The sequence below is a fragment of the Berghia stephanieae genome, chromosome 1 (assembly GCF_034508935.2).
Source record: "Berghia stephanieae isolate SIO BIC M18660-M18661 chromosome 1, UCSD_Bste_1.3, whole genome shotgun sequence".
NCBI classification, from domain to species: Eukaryota; Metazoa; Mollusca; class Gastropoda; order Nudibranchia; family Aeolidiidae; genus Berghia; species Berghia stephanieae.
Genome location: NC_088360.1, coordinates 68,605,160 through 68,628,909, shown reverse-complemented (window position 1 = coordinate 68,628,909; position 23,750 = coordinate 68,605,160). Strand labels below are relative to the sequence as shown.

Here is a 23,750-nt window from a genome sequence, read left to right as displayed (position 1 = left end):
GTCCCCACTAAGAGGAATACACTCAAATGTTTACAAATCATATATAATATGTATACAAAACATAATACGGTGCATAAGGGAGAGATGATTTACAAGGAAAAAATATCATCCCCCAAAACTAACTAGACATTTGACTGTCTCCCTCTCAGCCAGGATATCCGGCCAGGGGTAGGACAAAACCAAGTAATCTCATTCCAAGACAAAGACAGAAAGCAAGCTGAAAAACAGATATAGGGGGATAGAAGACACAGTATGTACCTCCCTGCCCACTATGGGAGGTCAGGAACCCTGTCAGTAATTCAAGCTGTAGAATGAAAAGCCATTATGATGTTAAGAGGCAAATCTTCTTGAGTAAGATTTAACGCATTCTCAACTTTGGCATAATAACATTTTAAGAAAGATATTTTTCATTCTACACTTTTCACTATAAAGAATGGAAACACGTTTGATTTACCATTTTCTTTCATTATACTCAGCACAATACTTAAACAGAACTCAAACGTAGATATAAATAACATGGAAATAACATTTCATCGTGAAATAACATTTCATCGTGTCAATGGAGAGAATGTGAAATATACAGCAATTAAAGCATCATTCATTTCCAATATAAAGTATTTTGGTAACAATTTTACAATAAAATCATACAAAGCATGACAAACATATTGATAGATGAATGCTTTTTGTTTTTGTTTTTAAGGGTTTTATAGTGCTTGCGACAAATTTAGGTCATATCAGCGCCAGTAAAAAGGAAGAGAATGTGATAGTATAAAAGTTCTAGAATTACAATTAAAGCACCCTAGAAAAATTAAGACAAAGGGAGACACAGTAAGTGCCACCATGGGAGGTCAGGAACCCCACCCAGGCAGATAACGTTAAATAAGCAACCAATACTTAAAACAAAGTCTCCGTAGCATCCACGCCGACCTGCCTACTTGAAATTGGAAAAAAATCATAGTTTTTAGTGATAATGACATAGTAGACGATTATTACTACCTTTAAAAATCACCAATTTTAATTTGTCCTTTATATGTTAATGCAATGCTATTACTCCTTTTTATATTGACTCTAGCACCAGAACTTCGTTTTCAAGAAACTTTATTGAATTTAAGACATTAATATAGTTCTAATGTTGGAGCCTAAAATTCCTAGTTTGACGAAATTTTCGTAATAGTATGCAGGTCTGCTCAGATTTCAGCAACTAAGACTATATTACAATTTGAAAAAATGAGAAGTATTCAGCAATCAATTTTTAACATTATCCCTCGTAAATGTCACAAGGGTATCTGAAATAAAAACCAATAGTAACAATATAACAGTGTTTCAACAAGACAAAATCAATATTGAATTTTGTTCACATAAATAAATCATTCGGTCAAAATCAAATCAATACAATACTATATTGATGAGTCATATATGATTCATTTAGAGCTAGGTCCTATTTTAAAACATTAAAAATTTTTTTTGGGAAAGGACAGTGTCAGGGAAATAAGATGTTGTTAAGAATATCTACAAACATTTTCATGAATTCTATGCTATATGCGGCTCAAAATGCTTCATTTATTACCCCCAGCAGGCCTTTGGGATTTCCATTTTATGTACTAATCACCTGTATTAGCAATTGTACTCAAATTATCCATTACTGACTTAAGTAAGGTATAATGTGTAAAGTGCCTTTCCAAAACACACAATGACACGATCAGAGTTATGCGAAAATTGTCACCTATCCAGTCACTAACCACAGTCAACATCACTTGAATGTAGCTATAAAATGGGACATCATAGTACTGAGCTATAATTTCATGTTTTAATTTTAGCTTATGTGCACTTGCAACATCCATGTGAACAAAGGGACAAAACTCACAACACATGACTTTGAAGTATCAGATTTTTTGACAAGTTGAGGGTCATCTTAATTCGAAGCATTAGAAGTAATAAAATGAAAAAAAGATTTTTGTAACTGTATGGCAGAACGCATTGACCTTGCTGTTTAATCTTCGTTTTGTAACTTATTGTTTAGATGAAAATGTTTGTTTTTCAGGGTTTTGCAGTACTTGCAACACATTTAGGTCATATCAAGCCAATAAAAAGGAAGCAAATGGGAAAGTAAAAAAAAATTCTAGAATTACAATTAAAGCACCCACGAAAAAGTAAGACAAAAGGGAATAGGTTCAAATAGGGAACAGATGCAGATTCCAAGAGCACACTATCAATGTGCTTAGTTTGAGATCACCTAGAAGTCTCATCCAAACACCAGCATAGGATCCCAATAAGAGGAATGCACTCAAATGCCCAAAATAACAAATATAACATTACACTAGAGAGATGACTTACGAGAAAAAAATATCTCTCAAAACTAGAACTATACATTTGACTATTTCCCTCCCAGTCAGGGACTCAGACCAAGGCTAGGACAAAACTAAGTAATCCCATTCCAAGACAAAGACAGAAAGCAACTCAGAAAACAGACATAGGGGATAGGAGACACAGCGTGACCTCATGCCCACCATGGGACGTCAATGACCCCACCAGGATGCAAATGTAATGCCAAAAATGAAACTTGAACTTTAAAAAATGAAACATTTTAAATTCCTGATTTAAAAAGCTGCACCACTAATTTAGTATTGGATATATGACAATTATTTGTTTAAGTAGTTTGTGAATAGATTACAAGAAATGACATGAGACTTAACAATATGAAAACACAATTTATTTGTTTTGGGAAGTTAAATGGAGCTTGCCACACACATCAGTAATTTAAGTAGCAGGAAAGATGATAGGCTTAAATAGAGGGGAGAAGAGGGGTAGATGGTAGATGAAATGAACCTTTGTACCTAGTCTGATACAAAAATCAATTCCTCAACTGGATCTTTGTCGAAAATGAAAATAATTTGTTGTTTGTTTTGTTTTTAAGGGTTTTACGGCGCTTGAAACACATTTAGGTTATATCAGCGCCAGTAAAAAGGAAGAAAATAGGATAGTAAAAAGTTCTAGAATTACAATTAAAGCACCAAAGAGAAAGTAAGACAAAAAGGGGAACTGGGAATAAATAGGGATCAGATGTAGATTCCAAGAGTATACCACCAATGTACTTAGTTTGAGATAACCTATAAGTCTCATCCGGACACTAGCACAAAATCCAACAGAGGAATACACTCAAATGGTTACATTATACATAATACAAAAATAACAAATATAAAAATATCATTTCACAAAACAATAACTATGCATTTGACGGTTTCCCTCCCAACCAGGAGTAATCTCATTCCAAGACAAAAACAGAAAGCATGTTGGAAAACAGATATAGGGGGATAGAAGACACAGTGAGACAGTATGTAATCCCTGCCCACTATGGGAGGCCAGGAACCCCACCCAGCCAGATAATTTGTTGTCTTTACTAACAAAATCTTTAGAACAAGCATACCAAAATTTGATAAATAAATACAAAAAACTTCTAACAGAGAGATGATTAACAAGAAAAAAAAAAAGAAGATTGTCTCTCATAAAAATGTATTACAACAGTGGCCATACCCAAATAACATGTTAAGGTCCCCAAACCGGGATGTTTTACTATCCAATGTGTACAAGAGTATTCATTCCATCTAAATGAAAAATACAGCGTTGAACCCTTTTAATGAGCATGACAAAATAGGAGGGAAAAAAAGTAGAGGAAGACACAGGATGACACTTGTTAGAAGTCTAAATATGTAGATGGCAAATGGACAGATGAGATATTTGGATTATTTAAAGAAAGAGGTATGATGTCAGAAAATATTGGAGAGGCCTGCAACAAATCTTGACATATTGATTGTTGGACCTTTTTTAGTGCAATTGAAAGGGCCAAAAGTTTAGATGCATTATCTATCATGGAGCTGAGAAGAAAATCACAATTGGCTCATTTTTAAAATCAAAAAGCCATTCAAACCCTCATTTAATCTATGATGTTTTCAAGACTAGATTATTGTTTTTTTTATGTTTTTAAGGGTTTTACGGCGCATGCAACACATTTAGGTTATATCAGCGCCAGTAAAAAGGAAGAAAATGGGATAGTAAAAAGTTCTAGAATTACAATTAAAGCACCCAAGAAAAAGTAAGACAAAGGGGAATTGAGAACAAATAGGGATCAGATGTAGATTCCAAGAGCATACCACCAATGTACTTAGTTTGAAATCACCTACAAGTCTCATCCAGACACAAGCACAAAATCCAACAAAGAGGAACACACTCAAATGCTTACATTATAATTATACATTCAAAATAAAAATAATAATAGATAACAGAGAGATGATTTACAAGGAAAAAAATATCATCTCCCAAAACAATAACTATGCATTTGACTGTTTCCCTCCCAGCTAGGATTCCGGCCAGTGCCAGGACAAAACCAAGTAATCTCATTCCGAGACAAAGACAGAAAGCATGTTGGATAACAGATATAAGGGGATAGAAGACACAGTATTGTATGTACCTCCCTGCCCGCTATGGGAGGTCAGGATCCCCACCCAGAGACTAGATTATTGTAACATAACGTAATAATATTAATAATAATAATAACAACAACAACAGCAATAACAACACATTATGTTAATGATGATGATGATGATGATGATGATGATAAAATTTATTTATATAACACTTTTTCTCGTCACAGAGTTTAACACTCAATAACATGCACATTAAGTTTTATATAAATAAACAGAGTATAATATGATTTAATAAATCTTAGAAGCATAATTTTCAAAATCTTAATAAGATTCTGAAGCTAATCAATACAAGCAAAAACGGTAAGCTATCCATGTGATCTATTCCATAAGGGAGACACTCAGGTGGTTTTTATAATATTAATGCACAATCACTCAGATAAAAGATTTATGAGAAATAAATATATCTTTCCAAATAACACACATACTAATATCAGACTGCCTCCCTCACAGGTAAGGACTCTTTTCAGAGTTTGGGCAAAACCAAGTTACCTCGTTCTGCAACAAGAAAGAGTGCAACTAAAAGGGGCAACAGATATAGGGAGATAAAACCCTGATGGTAACAACAGCACTCATTTATTTCCCTTGATCTACGATAGCATTAGTTACCTGGGACATAAAGGACCTCTGAGCCAACCACTACCACATCTAATACAGTCTTCTTCAAATAAATTACTTGTACATATGACAACCAAAAATGTATTGCATATAATCGGCCAACTTTACCAAGCAACAATTTCGAAACCAAATTAAATTAAAATAAGAGATCTGAAAAACATTTGAAATATGCTGTATCATTATTTGAAATTGAGTTTGGTTAGGTTGTCAGGAAAATAAACTTATGTCCTCTTTAATTAGTTTTTGGCCTAAGACTGCTAGGAATAAGAATCTTTTTACCATTCTGTGGTTTCAACAATATAATATGAGGTAGACTTGCAGAATACGAAATAGTAGGACAACAATTTCATATAGACATGTTATTTGTGATGGTCAACAGCTATCATTGATATTTAAAAAAAAAAACCCAAAACAACAAACCCAACAATAACCAAAAAAAAACAACCCCCCCCCCCCCCACACACACACACACAATCACCAGTCCACTCATTTGATCTTAAATCACTCAATAACCACAAATATGTAATTTGTACAGTGTTTATAATAAGAGCCTGTGGTAGAGTTCATAAACATTATTAATAAGCTTTATCAAAATACTTAGGTGAAATATGTAAACTTTGACAAATTAGTTTCATTACTTTGCTAAAATATTGTGTTGCTTCTTCATAACTTAAAAACAAAACTAAAAACCCCCAAAAAATTGATATCGTATGGAATGTAATGATAGCGTACCTATGTATGAAAGATGACATGTTGAAGTTCGGGCTTGTTTTGAATCTGGTTTATTGAGTGCAATGACAATGACAATGATTATTATATTTATACACTGAGATCCATGAATATAAATTAGTAAATGATACCAGCTTACAAGAACATTTAACAGAACTGGTACAGGAAATGTTTCACTGAGTTATGAACATCAATTGGCGACTTCCTATGAGCACTACTTTTGTATGTTTATCAAAAAAAAAAAAAAAAGCACACACTATATGGTCATGAAATAAGTTCATAAATATTCCATATCATCACTGTCTGACATCAAATCTCCACTAAAACGGACAATGTCGCACAGATTTGAAAATGAACTAAAAAAATTATTTAATTAATTAATTATTTCATTAAAGGCAATAAACAAAAAAATCCTATTGTTGAATTGTAGTTGAGTCTTTCCCATATCAAAATGTGGTTTTAAATTATGTAGAAAATGATTGTTTGAATAAATAATCGGAAATAAGTCCTTTCACTCTTCAATCCTGAAAGAGATTTCTAAATATCAACTAAGACAAAACACAGAGGCTCATCATACCTCAGCACCAAGATCAAAGACACCAGTCTCTGCAATAGGCACATAGTGGTCCTTGACCTGAATTAAAACTATGGTTTTGTCAACATGTGACCGTTTTGCTGGGTCTGGGTGCCCAGGGCTCCACCGATGAACTACTGTGCCTTCCATTCCTTTCTTGGGAGCCCAACCTTGCCATCCAGTTTTCCCTCCAGCTTTCCTCCATTCATCATTGGGCCACTGGACCTCCAAGTTACGGCGTCCATGATTTATTGATTCAAATACTTGGCTTGGGTCTACAATCTAAAATAAACCAACAAAAAAAACAATTTTTAAATAACACATTGGCCAATTATGAAAGTGGTATAGTCTTCTTGTTGTTTACTGCAATGATAGGATTAGATTACTAAGGTCAGAGGTCAAAACTACGTACTACAAAACGTGGCCACTATAGGGACTAATTCCACTATCCGGATGTCTCTATAACCCGGACAAAATGCTGGAACAGAGGTGTTTGGATTATGGAGATGACACTTACTGTGATCATGAAACTAGCACTTATCATGGCTTTCAATGATTTCATCTTGTTTGTCACTCAATGACAATTAATCTAACTCTCTGTGAAAGCAGTCTGTGTGAACTTATTAATTACTCTTACAAGAATTCTGTTCCACTAAAATAGTTGGTTAACAGGTGGTGATCATTTTATACTGCATTTTGATTGATTAATGAAAAGACTGGAAAAATCACTCTAAGATTGACTGCTTGAAGTCCATTTGAACTGGTAACATCTATGTGATTGTTTTGTTTTGTTTTTGAGGGTTTTACGGCGCTTGCAACACATTAAGGTCATATCAGCGCCAGTAAAGAGGGAAAAAATGGGATAGTAAAAAGTTCTAGAATTACAATTAAAGCACCCAAGAATAAGGCAGACAAAGGGGAATTGGTTCAAAAGAGAACAGATGTAGATTCCAAGAGCACACTATCAGTGTACTTAAATTGAGATCACCTAAAAGTCTCATCCAGACACAAGCACAGGTCCCAACTCAGAGGAATACACTCAAATGTTTACAAATCATATATACGAGGGCTCTTTCAGAAATAACCGAAAAATGCCCATTTCTCAGCAACCAGTGGAGATTTTTAAATTCTGTAAACGACAATGTATTCCTTATTTCCTTATGGATATTCCCAGAAATTATGAAGTGCATCATTTTGCACAATGAATTTCTAGACGATTTTAAAGATGGCGGCCCACCTTAAAACTTGGTCAAAGGAGGAAATCAGAGCTGTCATACGTTTTTTGAACGCCAAAAGTCTGAATCCTACCGAAATTCATAAAGAACTTCAGAGTGTATACGGTGAGCATGTTATAAGCCGTACACAAGTCTATCACTGGTGTAATTTGTTTGAAGCCGGCCATTCCGACTTGACAGACAGGGAAGGGAGAGGGCGTTCGATAACTGCGACGTCAGAAGACAATGTGAAGCGAGTTGATGAGCTTATTCGTCAAGACAGGAGGTTGAAACTTCATGAAATCGCAAGCAGTCTTGAAATTTCGGAAACTTCTGCCAATAGAATTGTATTTGATGAACTTGGCTACAGAAAAGTCAGCGACTGATGGGTTCCTAAGCAATTGACAGACAATCATAAAGAACAAAGATTGGACATCTGCAGGGAACTTTTGAGAAGAAGCAAGAGCTCACGCAGGGTTCACGGGCATACTGCCAACGCCGGCGGAGACTTTCTAGGGTACGATGTGACTTTTCTTGACCGCATAGTCACCGGTGATGAGACTTGGTTGCACCATTGCACCCCAGAAACAAAGCAAGATTCGATGACATGGAAACATCCATCCTCACCTGTCGCGAAGAAATTCAAAGTCATGCGGTCAGCAAAGAAAATAATGGGAACTGTTTTCTGGGACAGTCGTGGTGTTATTCTGTTCGAAACCTTACAACCTGGAGAAACAATCAATGCTGCAAGGTACTGCCAAACTCTTGACAAGCTTAGGGAGGCCATTCGCAGAAAGCGCCCAGGGCAGTTGACCAACGGGGTCATTTTGCAACACGACAACGCTACACCCCACACAGCACGAGTGACGCAAGGTTGGCTAGAGAAATATGGATGGGAGATTTTGCCAACCCACCACACAGTCCAGACCTCGCACCATCTGATTATCACCTCTTTGGGCCACTGAAACGTGAGCTGGCAGGAAAGCGCTTTGATGTCGATGAAGAGCTTGTTGACCATGTGCGGAAATGGCTACAAAACCTTGACGGAAATTTCTTCCGAGAGGGTATCTATTCCATGGTGCGGCGTTGGCAGAAGTGTGTCGACAGACTTGGCTGTTACATAGAGAAATGAAGGACGAGTCAAGGTATGAACACGTGCAAGAATTTTGTTGATAGCATAAAAAACGCGGATTTTACAGGCATTTTTCGGTTAATTATGAAAGAGCCCTCGTAATACATAAATAAAACATAATAGAGTGCATAACAGAGAGATGATTTACAAGGAAAAAAATAACATCCTCCAAAACTAACTATACATTTGACTGTTTCCCTCCTAGCCAAGGTATCCGGCCGGGGCCAGGACAAAACCAAGTAATCTCATTCCAAGACAAAGACAGACAGCATGTTGGAAAACAGACATAGGGGGATAGAAGACATAGTATGTACCTCCCTGCCCGCTATGGGAGGTCAGGATCCCCACCCAGAACATCTATGTGAGACAGATGATGGAGTATATAAAATCTGCTTACCCTGACTCTGTGGGGCCAGTTGTCCTTAACAGTGGAGTCGCTGATGAGGTTGGCAAGGGATGCTAAAGTGTTGATCTTGCTGGCAGATGAAGCAGTAGAGATGAGGCTTCCACGATTTCCCAAGGGCTGCAATGGAATATCCATTGTTTGACCCGTCAAACCTTGACGAGGTGTAGAGCCTGTTTAAAAACAAAATTCTTTCAAATGAAATATATAAAGTACGATATCCTCTAAATGTGCTCCGAGCACTTAACAAGGGGTCCCGAGCCAACATCAACACTTAACATGATGCCTGTAATTACAATTTTAAAATATTTTGTTGAATAATAATAATAATAATAATAATAATAATAATAATAATAATAATAATAATAATAATAATAATAATAATAATAATAATAATAATAATAATAATAATAATAACAATAATAATAATAATAATAATTATGAGGACGCCCTGAAATACAACCAGACCATTGGTTTCTTCAGCGCCAACCATACAGATACAGACAGATAATAATAATAATAATAATAATAATAATAATAATAATAATAATAATAATAATAATAATAATACTTTATTGCATCCCAAAAAGGAATTTTTTGTACAGACGTGTTATAATTTACACAGTATGATAAATAGATAATAGAAATATGATGTATATATGTATATAAATAAGAAGCGGTTTCACACCCACCAAATTCGCGACAAAATATGGGACGAAGCCGTTCCGTACATGTTATTTTAAAAAATTAATTACGACGCTGTTTATCAATGAATATGACTGAAAGGTGGCACACAGTTAGAAAAGAGGTCATTTTAGATTATGTCAAGCGACAAAACTCGTACGATTACCAGAAGACCGTTAAAAATAGATTTTTACTCTTTGGAGTACAATATTTCTAAAACTACAAAGAGGAGAGATTTTGTCGCTCATAAGGTTATATATGCACATTTATTCTATTTATATTTCAAATTTCATTGGATTATGATAAGTACTTTTCCTGTATTCTTACAAAACATCAACCCAATTTGCATTTCAATGAGTGAAAATAGGAAGACGGCCATTTTGCTCCCCCGTCGCGCGACACGAAAATGACATGAGCGAGGCAAGGCTGCCAGGTGGCCAGACTTTAACCAGACCAAATTCGACTTCAAAAGTGGCTAAATAGAAAATCATATGGCTTTCACTATTAAGACTGGCCCACTTAAAATGAACTAAATTTTAACAAACAGAAAATTGAATGGACTAGGATAAATGTCACTGGGACAAAAATAGATGAATAAAATTTAATAAAAGAAGCAAAATTATATATTTGGCCACACACGTGGCCATCTGGCAACTTGTTCGCGGTGACTGACGACACAAATCTCGCGCGCTTTTTAAAAATTAAGGCATTGTTTCATTGTTATGTCATAGGGATAGTAGATTAACTCTCTCTCTCTCTCTTTGTCTCTCTCTCTCTCTCTCTCTCTCTCAAATAAATACTAGAAATAACATAAGCCATGGTCTCACGGGACTGATTGATAATAATTTAGCAGGCATTTTTCGTTTGATTTGTATGTGTTGTAGACACAAAATTACACTTCAGAAAAGTTCAAAATGATCAATATTATGTATATTTTAAAACAAAATTATAGTTGACCCTAGCCATACAGCTCTAAAACTATTCAAGTTAGAACTTTTCTGATGTCTTCATCATATTTTCTGATAATTTTGCCATAAAATTGCCAAGTTTTAATATCTAGACCTGTAAATGAGCTCTAAAAAAATTGACTGAAACTCTTCGACAAACTGAAGATTCAATTATTTTTTTTTAAATAAGGCATCATTGGAGAGGAGAGTGATAAATACAATATATCAAAATTGTGGGTGTTATTTCTTACTGGAAGTATGACTGCCATAATTTGATGTAGAAGGAATGCTAAATAAGCATGTCATTCATATAGGTAAAGATGACCTCATCAAAGTCATATTCCTGCCTCTGGAATTTTTTTGACATAGAAAAATAATCACCATTATCATCTTTAACTTCTAGCCATGACCAATTGAATTTATTCCTCACGGGACTCACATCTTTATCGATGCTCGACAAGTCTGAATTGCGATCCACGAACAGCTCAGCCATTGTGAGAACATTAGAATAATGTAGCAATGAGCAAACTTGATTTTCAATCAGTAAATGACAGAGAAAAAAAAACTTAAATATGACTTCAGGCCAATACACTGAATTATTAAGTAGAAGTGTGAATTATCAAGAAGAAACTTCGGCAGGCGTAGCGGTAGCGGAAAAATTCAAAGAATCGAAATGAAGGTAAATCGCCGCAAAACAGCACGCTCGCTTGGGCTTGGGCAAAACAATGCCAGAAAACGTCCTGATTTGCACGGGAATTAATTAGGCTACTTACCATTGTTCCTTATGATCAGGTACTCAATCAGTGAAGAAACGGTCAACCAGTTTGTTTACAACGTGAGGCAATCGAAATGTGCTTGTAGCAATCTATCCTAACTTTCGATTTGAAGATGTCTACATAACGGACTTGCGGCATTCGCAATTTACTTTATCATAGTTTTGAGACTCCCCAGGTAAATGTGGTCAATTTTGGCTTAGATGAAACAGTGAAATTTATAGCTCGGTGGCTCAGTTAAAATTGGCTACAGTTGGGATCATGACGGTTTGGAAAGTGAAAAAATAATTTAACGAAGGATGTGTGAAAATACCCAAGGAAGTGTTCAGACACGCCTTTTATAAAAAGCGTCGCTTAGTCTTGGCAATATATACATCGTTAAAATAAACGGTCCCCATGAGCTATGCGTAGCGCTGTGGAACACTCCTAATTATTTTACGGTCATTCGACTACGATTTGTGAATTCTTTCTTTTTTTATTTCTTTCTTTCTTTCTTTCCTTTTTTAAATATTTGAATTTGACAAATTGACTGATTTCAGTTAATTGACTGAGAATTTACAGGTCTAAATATCTTATTCCACGTATTAAGCGAGATACAGCCACAAACCAGAATAAAACGCAGAAAAAGCGTCCCATATTTTCCGTATTTTTTTCTCTTTGTGAGTCATCCAAATAAATGACATCTTTGAAACTGCATAACTTTGTTATATATTAATGGATTTCCAAAATTCAAAAAGATTTTTACTCAGTGGAGATAGGGCTTTGATTTAAAAGGAGAATTTCCTACAAAGATAGAAAACAAAAATTTTCATAGTCATTGCTACTTCATATATGAATAATTTCAACACTGAAAAATAGTTAAAATTGTCAGTATAAATTGAAAATTGAAAAGATTGCTAAAATAAAAAAATTAATATTTACATTATTTGGAAGTAAAAAAGCGAAAATAATTATATAAAAGGATTATTGCTTGTTATTATAAAGACTAATACTGGACGGCAGAAAAGATTTTCGGTGTCTCTATGTTTTTGTTGAAATAGAGAAAGGGCGATCACTCCTTCCTGACATAATTACTGATGATCTTAGTGGACGATGCTGGTCATTTAATATTTTAGTTATTTTACTCATACAGAATTTCTCATATAAAAGATCTACATTGTCAACATCATTTAAATATCATTTAATACTTGAATTTAACACATTCGATTAGTGCTTTATCTATTCTAAGTCTGAATATAAAACAAGTATATAATTGGATGCTCAAATTTCTTACGGAGAGAGCACAGTATGTTCAATTAGGACAAAAATGTGTCTTCCTGTATAACTACAAATATTGGTGCTCTTCAGGGTTGTGTATTGTCCCCTGTATTATTCATGATATACACAAAAATGACTGTTGAAGTCAAAACCTGAGTGTACCTATAAGAAAGTTTGCATATGAAAATAAATCTCCATCAATGTCCCGAAAAGACAAAGGCACAAGCATATATTCAACTTGTGAGACCTATTTTGGAGTTATGCTTGTACTGCATGGGATCCCTACAAAATTAAGGACAAAAAAGCTATTGAAAACATTCAGAGATCAGCTGCAAGATTTGCCACAAATTGCCACAAGATGGAACCGGGGTGTGTAACAGCAACACTTAAACACACTAAGATGGCTAACACTCCAGTCTCGTAAAGAGAACGTGCGCATACATCTATTTCACCAAACAGTCAAAAGAAAACAGCCATAAACATTCCAATTTACATTAACAATTAAAAAAACAGATAGGGCAAGGTGGGGAATTTCACACCCAACTTTTTCAGTTTATTGTCATAAAGTTTCTATTGATGAGGTGAACACACAAACAGAATACAAATATCCCACAACCATTCACACTTGGATTCTGTACATATTACATGTTTAAAAAAGGAACGACACTTCATAAATTTTTTTTTTCTCTTTATTCACATATCAACATTTTGAGGCTATTCCACATCCATCATGACAAGCATACAAAAATGAGAATGAAACAATCAGGAACAATAATCAACGTCTGAAATTAACACAACATCTTTGTAGATTATGAAATGAGACCAATAGGCCTAGGCGGGGGACCCGATAGCTCAGTTGGTAGAGCACTCGATTCAAAATCAAAGAGACGGAGATCGATCCCGGGTACAGTCTCGCGATATAAGTAAGCAGTAAGTATCTTCTCCTATTTTACTTTATCGTTTCTTGACATGGTAACGGATGTTCCTCAGTTTAGGTTGTATAATTTGGCAGCACATTTGCAGCCCATCCCACCACGAGATCGACCGCTTTCGCCATATCTGCATTGTCAAACGACACCGTCTTTTCTTGTATTCAATCAACATGATTAGCCAATCTCTATAGAAAAATGAGAAAAACATGAACAGAAATCCCTTCTGAATCCAGCTCTAAAGCATGGGCATTCAGAAGTAACATCATCTGGGCTCACAATAAGGCTTATTATTCAAACAGGATTAATAAGCTACACACACCCAAGACTTTTGGATTATGTGATTTTCTAATACAAACAATAGTAAACTATGTCGGGGTAATTCCACACCCGCTTTATAACTATTTACTTGAAATGATAGCTGGGGTCTTTCTTTGTAAAATAAAACCATTGACGTAGGATTTTAATTAAATATTTTCACACAAAAATTCACTAGAAATTCGAAACCTGTAGGGTGTGAAATTTAGCTGGGGTCTTTCTTTGTAAAATAAAACCATTGACGTAGGATTTTAATTAAATATTTTCACACAAAAATTCACTAGAAATTCGAAACCTGTAGGGTGTGAAATTTAGCTGGGGCCTCTCTTTGTAAAATAAAACAATTGACATAGGATGTTGATTAAATATTTTAACACAAAAACGTCAATAGAAATTCGAAACCCGTAGGGTGTGAAATTTAGCTGGGGCCTCTCTTTGTAAAATAAAACAATTGACATAGGATGTTGATTAAATATTTTCACACAAAAATTCACTAGAAATTCGAAACCTGTAGGGTGTGAAATTTAGCTGGGGCCTCTCTTTGTAAAATAAAACAATTGACATAGGATGTTGATTAAATATTTTCACACAAAAATTCACTAGAAATTCGAAACCTGTAGGGTGGAATTTCTCTGACATTTTTGAATCTAAAATAGGCACAGCAACTCACCTAAGGCATCTAGAACAGGTTTGGGGGAAAGTTTTACATATCCGATGGATGATTAAACATTTCTAGCTTGAGCTTCAAAGTTGAAGAAAAGTTAACAACATTTTGCCATATTTGAAAACAATGAATGTTGCACTTACCTTCAATGGGCTTGTAAAAACTTGAAAAATTGTCAGAATTTAACAGTAACAAAAGTTGGTGCTTTTTGTGTTCAACCAGGAAATAGAAATAAAAAGCATTTAAAACTTTGAACAGTCGATTGGGTCTTTATGAATTCTTTCTGCGAAGAACTAGATATGTAATGAATGTGGGTGTGTAATTACCCCGGTGTGTAATTCCCCCACCTTACCCTACTCGACCAGGCTTCATCACACCGACAAATTCTACGTTTTTGTTTTTAAAAAAATGTTTTTAAGGGTTTTACGGCGCTTGCAACACATTAAGGTCATATCAGCGCCAGTAAAAAGGAAGAAAATGGGATAGTAAAAAGTTCTAGAATTACAATTTAAGCACCCAAGGAAAGGGAAGACAAAGGGGAATTGGTTCAAATAAGAAACAGATGTAGATTCCAAGAGCACACTATCAAAATACTTAGATTGAGATCGCCTAAAAGTCTCTTCCAGACACAAGCACAGGTCCCAACTAAGAGGAACACACTCAAATGTTTACAAATCATATAATATAATATGTAAACTAAACATAATACAATGCATAACAGAGAGATGATTTACAAGGAAAAAAATATCATCTCCCAAAAATATAACTATACATTTGACTGCTTCCCTCTCAGTCAAGGACTCCGGCCAGGGTCAGGACAAAAGCAAGTAATCTCATTCCAAGACAAAGACAGAAAGCAATTGGAAAACAGATACAGGGTGATAGAAGACACAGCATGTACCTCCCTGCCCGCTATGGGAGGTCAGGATCCCCACCCAAGACAAATTCTACCAGCCATTTGCAAGAACAAACACATACAAATACAGATTTTTCCCTCGAACAATACGTGAATGGAACAAACTACCACATGACATAATAGATATCACCAACCCAACATCATTTCAACGCGTTTTCCACACATACAAAAACACTGGGAGGATTTAATGATTTGAGTGACAAGATTAATGCGGTATGATCGGTTACATTTATGAGTATAAGATTTGCGGTGATGGGCACAGTGTGCATTTTGCATCTTAAGGTCTTGAACTTTAACTTGAAAACAAGAAAAAAAAAAAAAAATTGCATTGAAAAAAAAAGCCAGGTTACAAATAAAAAAGATGGGACACAATAAAAACAAACCTATTGTAGCAGCAGCCACTTGGTGACTCACAGAGTAGGGAAGATCATGGTCAAATGAGGCACTACCACCAGCACATGTGGCATCACAATGAGATCGTATTCTGCAGATAAATTAGGTTAAAACACACTGAAGAGAAAAATGCCAGTAGTAAATTTTCCATTTATGATTCTGTGTAGTTAATACAACAACACGCATTCCTCAACAAATACAGTGTAAATATTTTATTTCATCAGTACTTTTTTCCAGATATTTTCATGAATTTAACATCAATGTTTAAACCTCACTCCTAACTTTGTTACAATAAATAAATATCCTATATTCAAGGCTTTAATAAATTTGGTGGTTTTAAAGTCATGTATGTCATTGCCGTAAATTCTACCAAAAATAAAAAAAAGTTGACATATTTATCTGGATCTATCATCCTCTGAAATTTTCAATAATTGAATTTTACAAGAATCAGCCGATCTCATCACAGAACTCAATTTTTGTCTTGCCCACGTAGGGGGCAACACTCTAGATTGTATTATAGAACCACAAAGCAACAACTGGATCTTAAATGCAGTCGCACAAAATAAACTGTTTTCAGATCAATTTTGGATTGTATGTAAACTTGATATTCAAAAACCGCCACTCACCATACAAGAAACTTGAAAAACATCTATATGACAGCTATTTGCTCTGATATTAAAAATAATATCCAACCAATAAAAGATATCAGTTTCAATCAATTTGATGAAGAATGCATAAAAATAATCAACTCACACGCACCTGTTATAGAAAGAAAGTTAACCAAATACATGAATGCCGCCTGGTTTGACAGCAAGGTTAAACATGCAAAAAGAGATAAAAAGAAAGCAGAAGAAAACAAGCCAGCTGCAACACAAAATGGAGTATAAATAAAAAAATAATTCAGCTACGACATGTCTGTAACAACACAAAAAGATATTTTTATAATGAAAAACTTGAAAAAGTCACCAACTGTAAGCAACTTTTCCAGACCACAAATGAATTGCTAGGAAAGCAAAAATCAGACACCATCCCGAAATATTTGGAAACAAAGCAACTCCCACAAACGTTTCTTGAATTTTTAAAAAATAAGATAAAATCAATCAGAAGTAAATTCTCAGTACAAGACGCTTTTTCTCGAGGCGACACTGAAAATGATCAGACTCGTGTTCCCTTGTTCTCAAGATTAAAGCCAGTCACCAAAATTATCTCAGAATCTTCTTCAAAAACATGCGAGCTTGACACTATTCCCATAGCCCTCCTCAAAAAATGCCTGAATGAGCTCTTGCCATCAATAACCTCAATCTTAAACCACTCTCTGTCTTCCGGAATGGTCCATCAAAATTTTAAAAAGCAATTGTCCGACCCCGATTCAAAAAGCAGAATCTCGACCAGAATGACTTGAAGAACTATCGGTCAGTTTCAAATTGATCATTTTTGTCTAAAATACTGGAAAAAATTATTCTTGAAGAACACTTCAGCAGAAACACCATGGGCGAAAAGTTTCAATCTGCCTATAAATCATTTCACTCCATGGAAACTGCCCTCCTCAGAGTTTTTAACAATATCTTAAGATGTAACGACGAAGGCAAAATCGTTTTTCTCAACATGCTCGACCTAAGTTCAGCCTTTGATACCATCGACCACGAAATTCTACTCCACAGGATGAAAACACGTTTTGGTCTATTTTGTTTGTTTTGTTTGTTTGTTTGTTGCTTTAGGTCTCTTCCAACACAATTGAGGTTATATGAGAGACCGCTGAAACAAAAAAACCATAACCTAAAGATATCATAAGCTAAATTATAAATAACCAAGAACAAACAGGCAGAAGATTTACAGAAAAAAAAATATCCCCTGTCAAAAAAACAATCACAAACCAAAGAAGCAGGATAGGCTAGTAAAGAGAAGAAAAAACGACATCACTATCGGATCGTACACCCATGCGAACATCATAGGTATATGATTCAAGGGTGATGCTCCCATCCAACCACCCGCCGTTTTGGTCTATCAGGAACCGTACTAGACTGGTTCGAGTCTTATCTAAAAGGACGTAAACAATGTGTAAAAATAAGCGACTACACTTAGAGGAGAAAGAACTGCCATATGGCGTGCCAAAGGGCTCGGTCCTTGGACCCATTCTCTTCAGCCTTTACATGGAGCCATTATCCTATATTATTGCTTCCCATAACTTCCTGTACTGCTTCTATACTATTGTCCATTTCACGCTATAGAAACTGGGATAAACTCCGGCTCTTATGGTTCTGATGGCCTACTTAATTATGATAAATATGATGTGACTGAGGAAAGGGTTTGAGAATAAACTATTCTCGTTGTAAATTTTCTTCATTTAATATGCTATGCTCATTTTTGTTTAATTATTAACAATATATTAACAATATCAAAGAATCATAAATGAATACATAATTTGAATTCCAGAGAAAGTAAAATTTCTGTCATCTGCCTACAATTCTTAACATATCAATTTCATTAAACCCCAATGAATATCAAATAATAAAATACATAAATCAGAGAGACTGTCTACCTGTTCCATATTGTCGTGAAGAAAGACCGGACAGCACTAAATCTAAATTCTGAACCAAGTCCTGGGATGCTGGATAGTTGGTCATGGGTGGTGGCAAAGGAAGCAGTAAGGGGTGAAACATAGATAGGGTATCCGATTGGTTGGTCACATGATGAATTTATCATATTGCGCAGAGCCTGTTTAGCATTTTGGATACTTCCTCTTTCTGGATTCCGATTCCGCAGAAAGATTAATTCTTGTTGCTGTCCTGCCCACAATCCTCTGACACACTCTCTATTTACCTTTGTTAAGAAAGGATGAAATGATAAAAATATTTGAAACAGATCTTATCATTGAATTCAAAATATTTATATTCCTCTTTTTAATATCTTAAGGAAAAATTTTGAAATCTCTAATAAATAAAATAAAACAATGACTAAGAGATTCTTACCTTTACAACTCTGAAATTCAGGTAGCGTTTATTGAGCATAATAATCTTGTACTCATCTGTTCCCTCATCAAAGACATGTCTGGATTTGAAATATTTAAAGCGTATTAGTCTCTCATATTTTGAAATCTGAGCAGAGATTCATACATATGTAAATGACTATTTTACAGCACTTGCACTAATAGAACTTAAGAGCAAAAAAAGTAAATTAAGAAATGCATTCTTGTGCGTTGAACATTTGTAAAATTATATTATTGGTACTGAATTACAAGTATTATTTTTTACACGTGTCACCCAAAATTATTTTTTTTAATTCAATGAATGAAATCCTTGAAAAGTGTAGAAAAATGCCTACCTCAAAGCTAGGAGAGATGGAACATTAGAAAGCACAGCATTTCTCCAGGCAGGATCAGCCTCATGGGCAATCACCATGGTTCTTTCATGTTCTGTGATGGCTTGGTACAGCAGCTTGGGATCCATGTATTCATCAGGGCATTGGAAATGGTCCTGGAGTTACAAACATAACTATTTAATGTGACACAGGTAATAGGTTATTTGATTTTATCGAGACATTTCAAAATATTATCTTAAAATTTAAATACTTGACTCCAAGGCAAATTTCTCGTAACTTGTGACAAATCCAAAGTTATCCCTTTATAAGTAAATGTTTTATTCTCCTTATCATCAAAGTGATATGAGAAATAAGAATTGTAATATATTCACAATGGAGAGAGGAGAAAAAAAAATGAAAAGGAATTGCACACCAGCACTCCTTGTATGTGTTGGGTAAAGATCAAGAAAGATAGCCCTTGTTGTGAAAACAAAAAATCCCCTAAAAATCAATGCAAACTCACTCTAGTTCAAAATTAAACCAATACACTCATACACTTTTAAACCCCTTAATAACTAATTTATCCATTCATAAGTACACAGTCCAACACTATTTTTTTCAAGTACATGTAATGTACTGTAATTTTGAGATGTATAATTTTCTATCAAAATGACCATAGATAGTGCTATGGTAAATTTATTTGAGGTTTAAAATAGAGAAAATAAAGGGTCCACCTGGTGTAATTTGAGAGACATTCTGACAGCTGGTGCTACAACACGACGTATCATGTCCATATCGGCAAATACCCATTCATCTTTGGGAGACTGAATTCGGAAATCACCCTTGAACAAAGCGTGTAGTCCATACAGAAAAAAGTCCACACTGAGAGGGGAAATAAAACATAAAACAAACTTTCCAATAAATTATTATCTCCTTTTAAAAACTCAAATTTCTGCAAGAAAAATGGTATTGAATTTATAATATGATTTGAATTGCCCAATAAAGGTAAATCGAACTATTTATTTGCCTAGGAAATTTCATGTATGCTAAAAACAGACTAATGTATTATTTTCAATATACCTAAATACACCCATCCCCCAAATATGGATGAATAAATTTTGAAATCTTAGAAAAAATAATTAAAAACCAACGAAAAACAAAACAAAACAATACAAAACAACAACATCAACAACACATCTACACATTTGTCTGTGCTAACAATTAGAAAAACAATGTGAAACGATATGTTTCATTAAACCATTATCACGATAAAATTTACAAAATGTACATAGTAAAAGCACAAAGATGGGAAAAACTACCTAACTTAGGGAACTGAAAAACACTACTATGACCACATTAGCATGCCATTAATTTTTTTTTTTTTTTAATTAAAAAAAAATAATAGAGAATAAAATTTGAAATGACATGAACCCCCCCCCCCCCCCCCCCAACCTCCAAAAAAAAAAAAAAATACAAAACAAAAAAAAAACCCAAAACATTAACAAAAATCCCCAAAAACCTTCCCCTCCCCAAAGAAAAAAAAACCCATCAAAATAAAAAATAAAAAAATAAAAAACTAATAAAAATAAAACAAGAACTAAAGTTCAGACTTCCTAAATGTCAAGGAATCAATTAAGAAGAATTTTCGGTTTTCAAAATGTGACAAACATGTCCATATTACAGATAAATATGTTCAAATAAGAGAAATCTAATATCAGTGGATACAACATCAGAACCCGAAAATAGGATTATTCACATGCTATGTTAAGGCCTGGGCAGCATTGCGAGACAGGTGCTGGAATGGAACCAGAAGGGAAAAAGGAAGAGAGGTTACTCTGCAATAATGCGGCATAAGATACTGGTGGGAGAGAGTTGATGACCTACAAACTGCCCTTGCCTGAAGTGAAAGGGACAGGAAATAAAAGCCCTTTGCAATTAAGTTTCTTTTAACTGAATCCTTTAAAATATAAAGAAAAAGAAAAAAAAAAAAAAAAAAAAAAAAAAAAACCACAACACAGTATAGTCTCATAGAAACCAAAGTGAAAAACATTTTAAAAAAAAAAACAAAAAAAAACAAAACAACCTTTTAAACCTAAATCCGCAACATCATCTTGCAAACACTATTTAAAACCTGAAGGAATAGTATGGCAATATAATCAATGATATGAAATTGTGTACAAAATTGCAAAGTCATCATGCTGGAATGATAAAAAAATTAAACATCTATAAATAGTAAAGGGCAAATAATATGAAAAATAATAAAATAATTTCATAATGGATTTCAGATGAAGTGGGGAATCATACCACCCCTTTGTGTCAAATGGGCATGACCCAACAATTATATTATTTGAAAGGCGCGTGTAATAGCATTACTTATATTTGTGCTTGTGGAAGTTCCCTTGCAGCAATGAAACATCTCAGTAATCTTCTCTTAATATATTTGATGCACAATTCAGATGTGTAGTTCTAACCCCTTTTATATGTCCAAGAAGGATGCAGATCCAAATTGAACTAGATAAATCTTTAAAGCTACATTTGCTTTTCAAAGCGGTCCAATCTTTGTTACTGTAATAAATAATTCATTTTGCCAGAAAATTTATCTTTGAATTTACCCAACACAATGGGAAGAATGAGTAATGGACTGATTAACATTTATGAGAGATTATCAATTTCACATAAATCTGCCAATGGTGGTTTAGTTTTTAATTCTTGACCTTACGAGATAGTATTCTGTATCAGCATGACCCCCCACCCCCCACTCCATTCTTTCTTAAGCTATCAGAATAACATGACTCGACAAATTTGAACATTCATCCTAACATTTTCGTGTCAACAAAACAACACATTACAATATAATAAACCATGCTTCTTTCAAGATTACACAAGAAAATAAAAATTAATTTCTCAAATAAAGGGAGGTCTCAAACCTTATCATTGTTTATCTAATTAAGTACTTTCACACATATACTGAAATTGGAGAGGTAAGAAAAAATTTCAATTCGATCTGTAGGATATTCATTAACTCAAAATCCTTTGATTAATAATTCTATTGTTCAGTGGACACCATTTTCAAAAAATGTTCATTTCCTCAACAAAGTAAATTAAAATAAGATAATAGTATATCTCCCAGTTTAAAATGAAAAATAAATCCTGGCATTATTAAGCCCAAAGGTCTCTCACTAACCAGGTATCTCAACTATAATTTTAAAATAAATTCTGAAGCTTAATCCAAACGGAAACAAAAACCTTTTTCTTTTACCAATTAACTACCAAACTCTAGAAAGACGTATTAAAAAATTTGGCCAGAAAACTCGTCATTCAAATATCGATCAATTTAAATGAACCTCATCTTGGCAAAAACTCTAAAACCTTGGACTAGAATTGATATTTGAAGGAGTTTTCTGGCTAAATTTTTTAATATGTGCCTTTCCAGAGAACAGCAATTAATTTGTTAACAAAGAACAGTATATATGATTGAATGACACTCTTGTGTCATAAATAAATTAAAAGTTTTAAAAGGTTATTACAAAAATTGCATTTCAAAGACATATTCAGGGTGTGTTACGACTAATCCAATCATCATAATCAAACAATTTTCAATGGCTTTAAAAACCTGAACTATTTTCTGCAACATCCATCTGGGATTTTAAACATAAATAGATCCTCACAATGACATTAAACTTGCCATTCCATCAATAAATATTTTCCAAGTTAATTAAAAAACCGACTCTTGAGTCATAGTAGTCATAGGATCATCATTTATGTTATCAATCATTCTCTGTATTTGACTTCATTCAGGAATAGATCGTGAAGTTTGAATACAGCAATGATAGGGTCATCCTTAACTTAAACTGCTAAAACGGAATAGAATAGAATGTGCAAAATTGATTCTGTTATTAATCTAGTAATTCAAATTGGTCTCTGCAGAGTGCTTTGAGACCTTATTACTATTACTAGTATCATTATTATTGTTATCATCACCATCATCATCATCATCGTTACTATTATTTTTCTAGTTATTATCTTAGCAGCTACAAATAGGTAGATATATAAATTAAGCGCTGATATAATCATAATTATGGGTGTTGCCAAGTTCTTATAAAAACCAAACATACAAAGAAGAAAGAAAACACAGTTTAACTCCTTAAAGCTAACAGTAATTGACTCCTAGAAAGAAAAAACAATAAACAACACCGTTTAACCCCTGAAAACAAAGAGTGTTCAACTCCTGAAAACAAACAAACAAACAAAAAAATATATAGATCAATGAGATACATAATGAATCAGGCAATATATACAAAGTGGGGGTTGTTTCTCAGTGTCCAATTCAACAGTGACAAGGCAGTATCAGGGATAGAACAAAGTCTCACACCAACTATGGTCTGCACCAACCAAAATGAAACTATAGTCTTTTATATTTTTCC

General features: G+C 34.2%; 1 protein-coding gene across 4 annotated transcripts in view; it reads right to left on the bottom strand.

The window, feature by feature from the left end:
• Nucleotides 1–445: 445 nt before the first annotated feature.
• Nucleotides 446–23,750, bottom strand: part of LOC144980308 (pecanex-like protein 1) — an 83,531-nt gene continuing 60,226 nt past the window's right edge. For 3 of the 4 annotated variants that reach the window (XM_078927973.1, XM_078927967.1, XM_078927989.1), the window contains 7 exons: nucleotides 20,061–20,208; nucleotides 19,351–19,502; nucleotides 18,999–19,077; nucleotides 18,569–18,849; nucleotides 16,020–16,120; nucleotides 9,143–9,321; nucleotides 5,488–6,681 (listed from right to left, as the gene is read on the bottom strand). In XM_078927973.1, the coding sequence (XP_078784099.1) occupies nucleotides 6,397–6,681; nucleotides 9,143–9,321; nucleotides 16,020–16,120; nucleotides 18,569–18,849; nucleotides 18,999–19,077; nucleotides 19,351–19,502; nucleotides 20,061–20,208 (1,225 nt within the window). In that variant the 3' untranslated portion in view covers nucleotides 5,488–6,396. Of the gene's footprint in view, nucleotides 6,682–9,142; nucleotides 9,322–16,019; nucleotides 16,121–18,568; nucleotides 18,850–18,998; nucleotides 19,078–19,350; nucleotides 19,503–20,060; nucleotides 20,209–23,750 lie in introns of all 4 variants that reach the window. The other variant, XM_078927981.1, reaches the window with a different exon arrangement.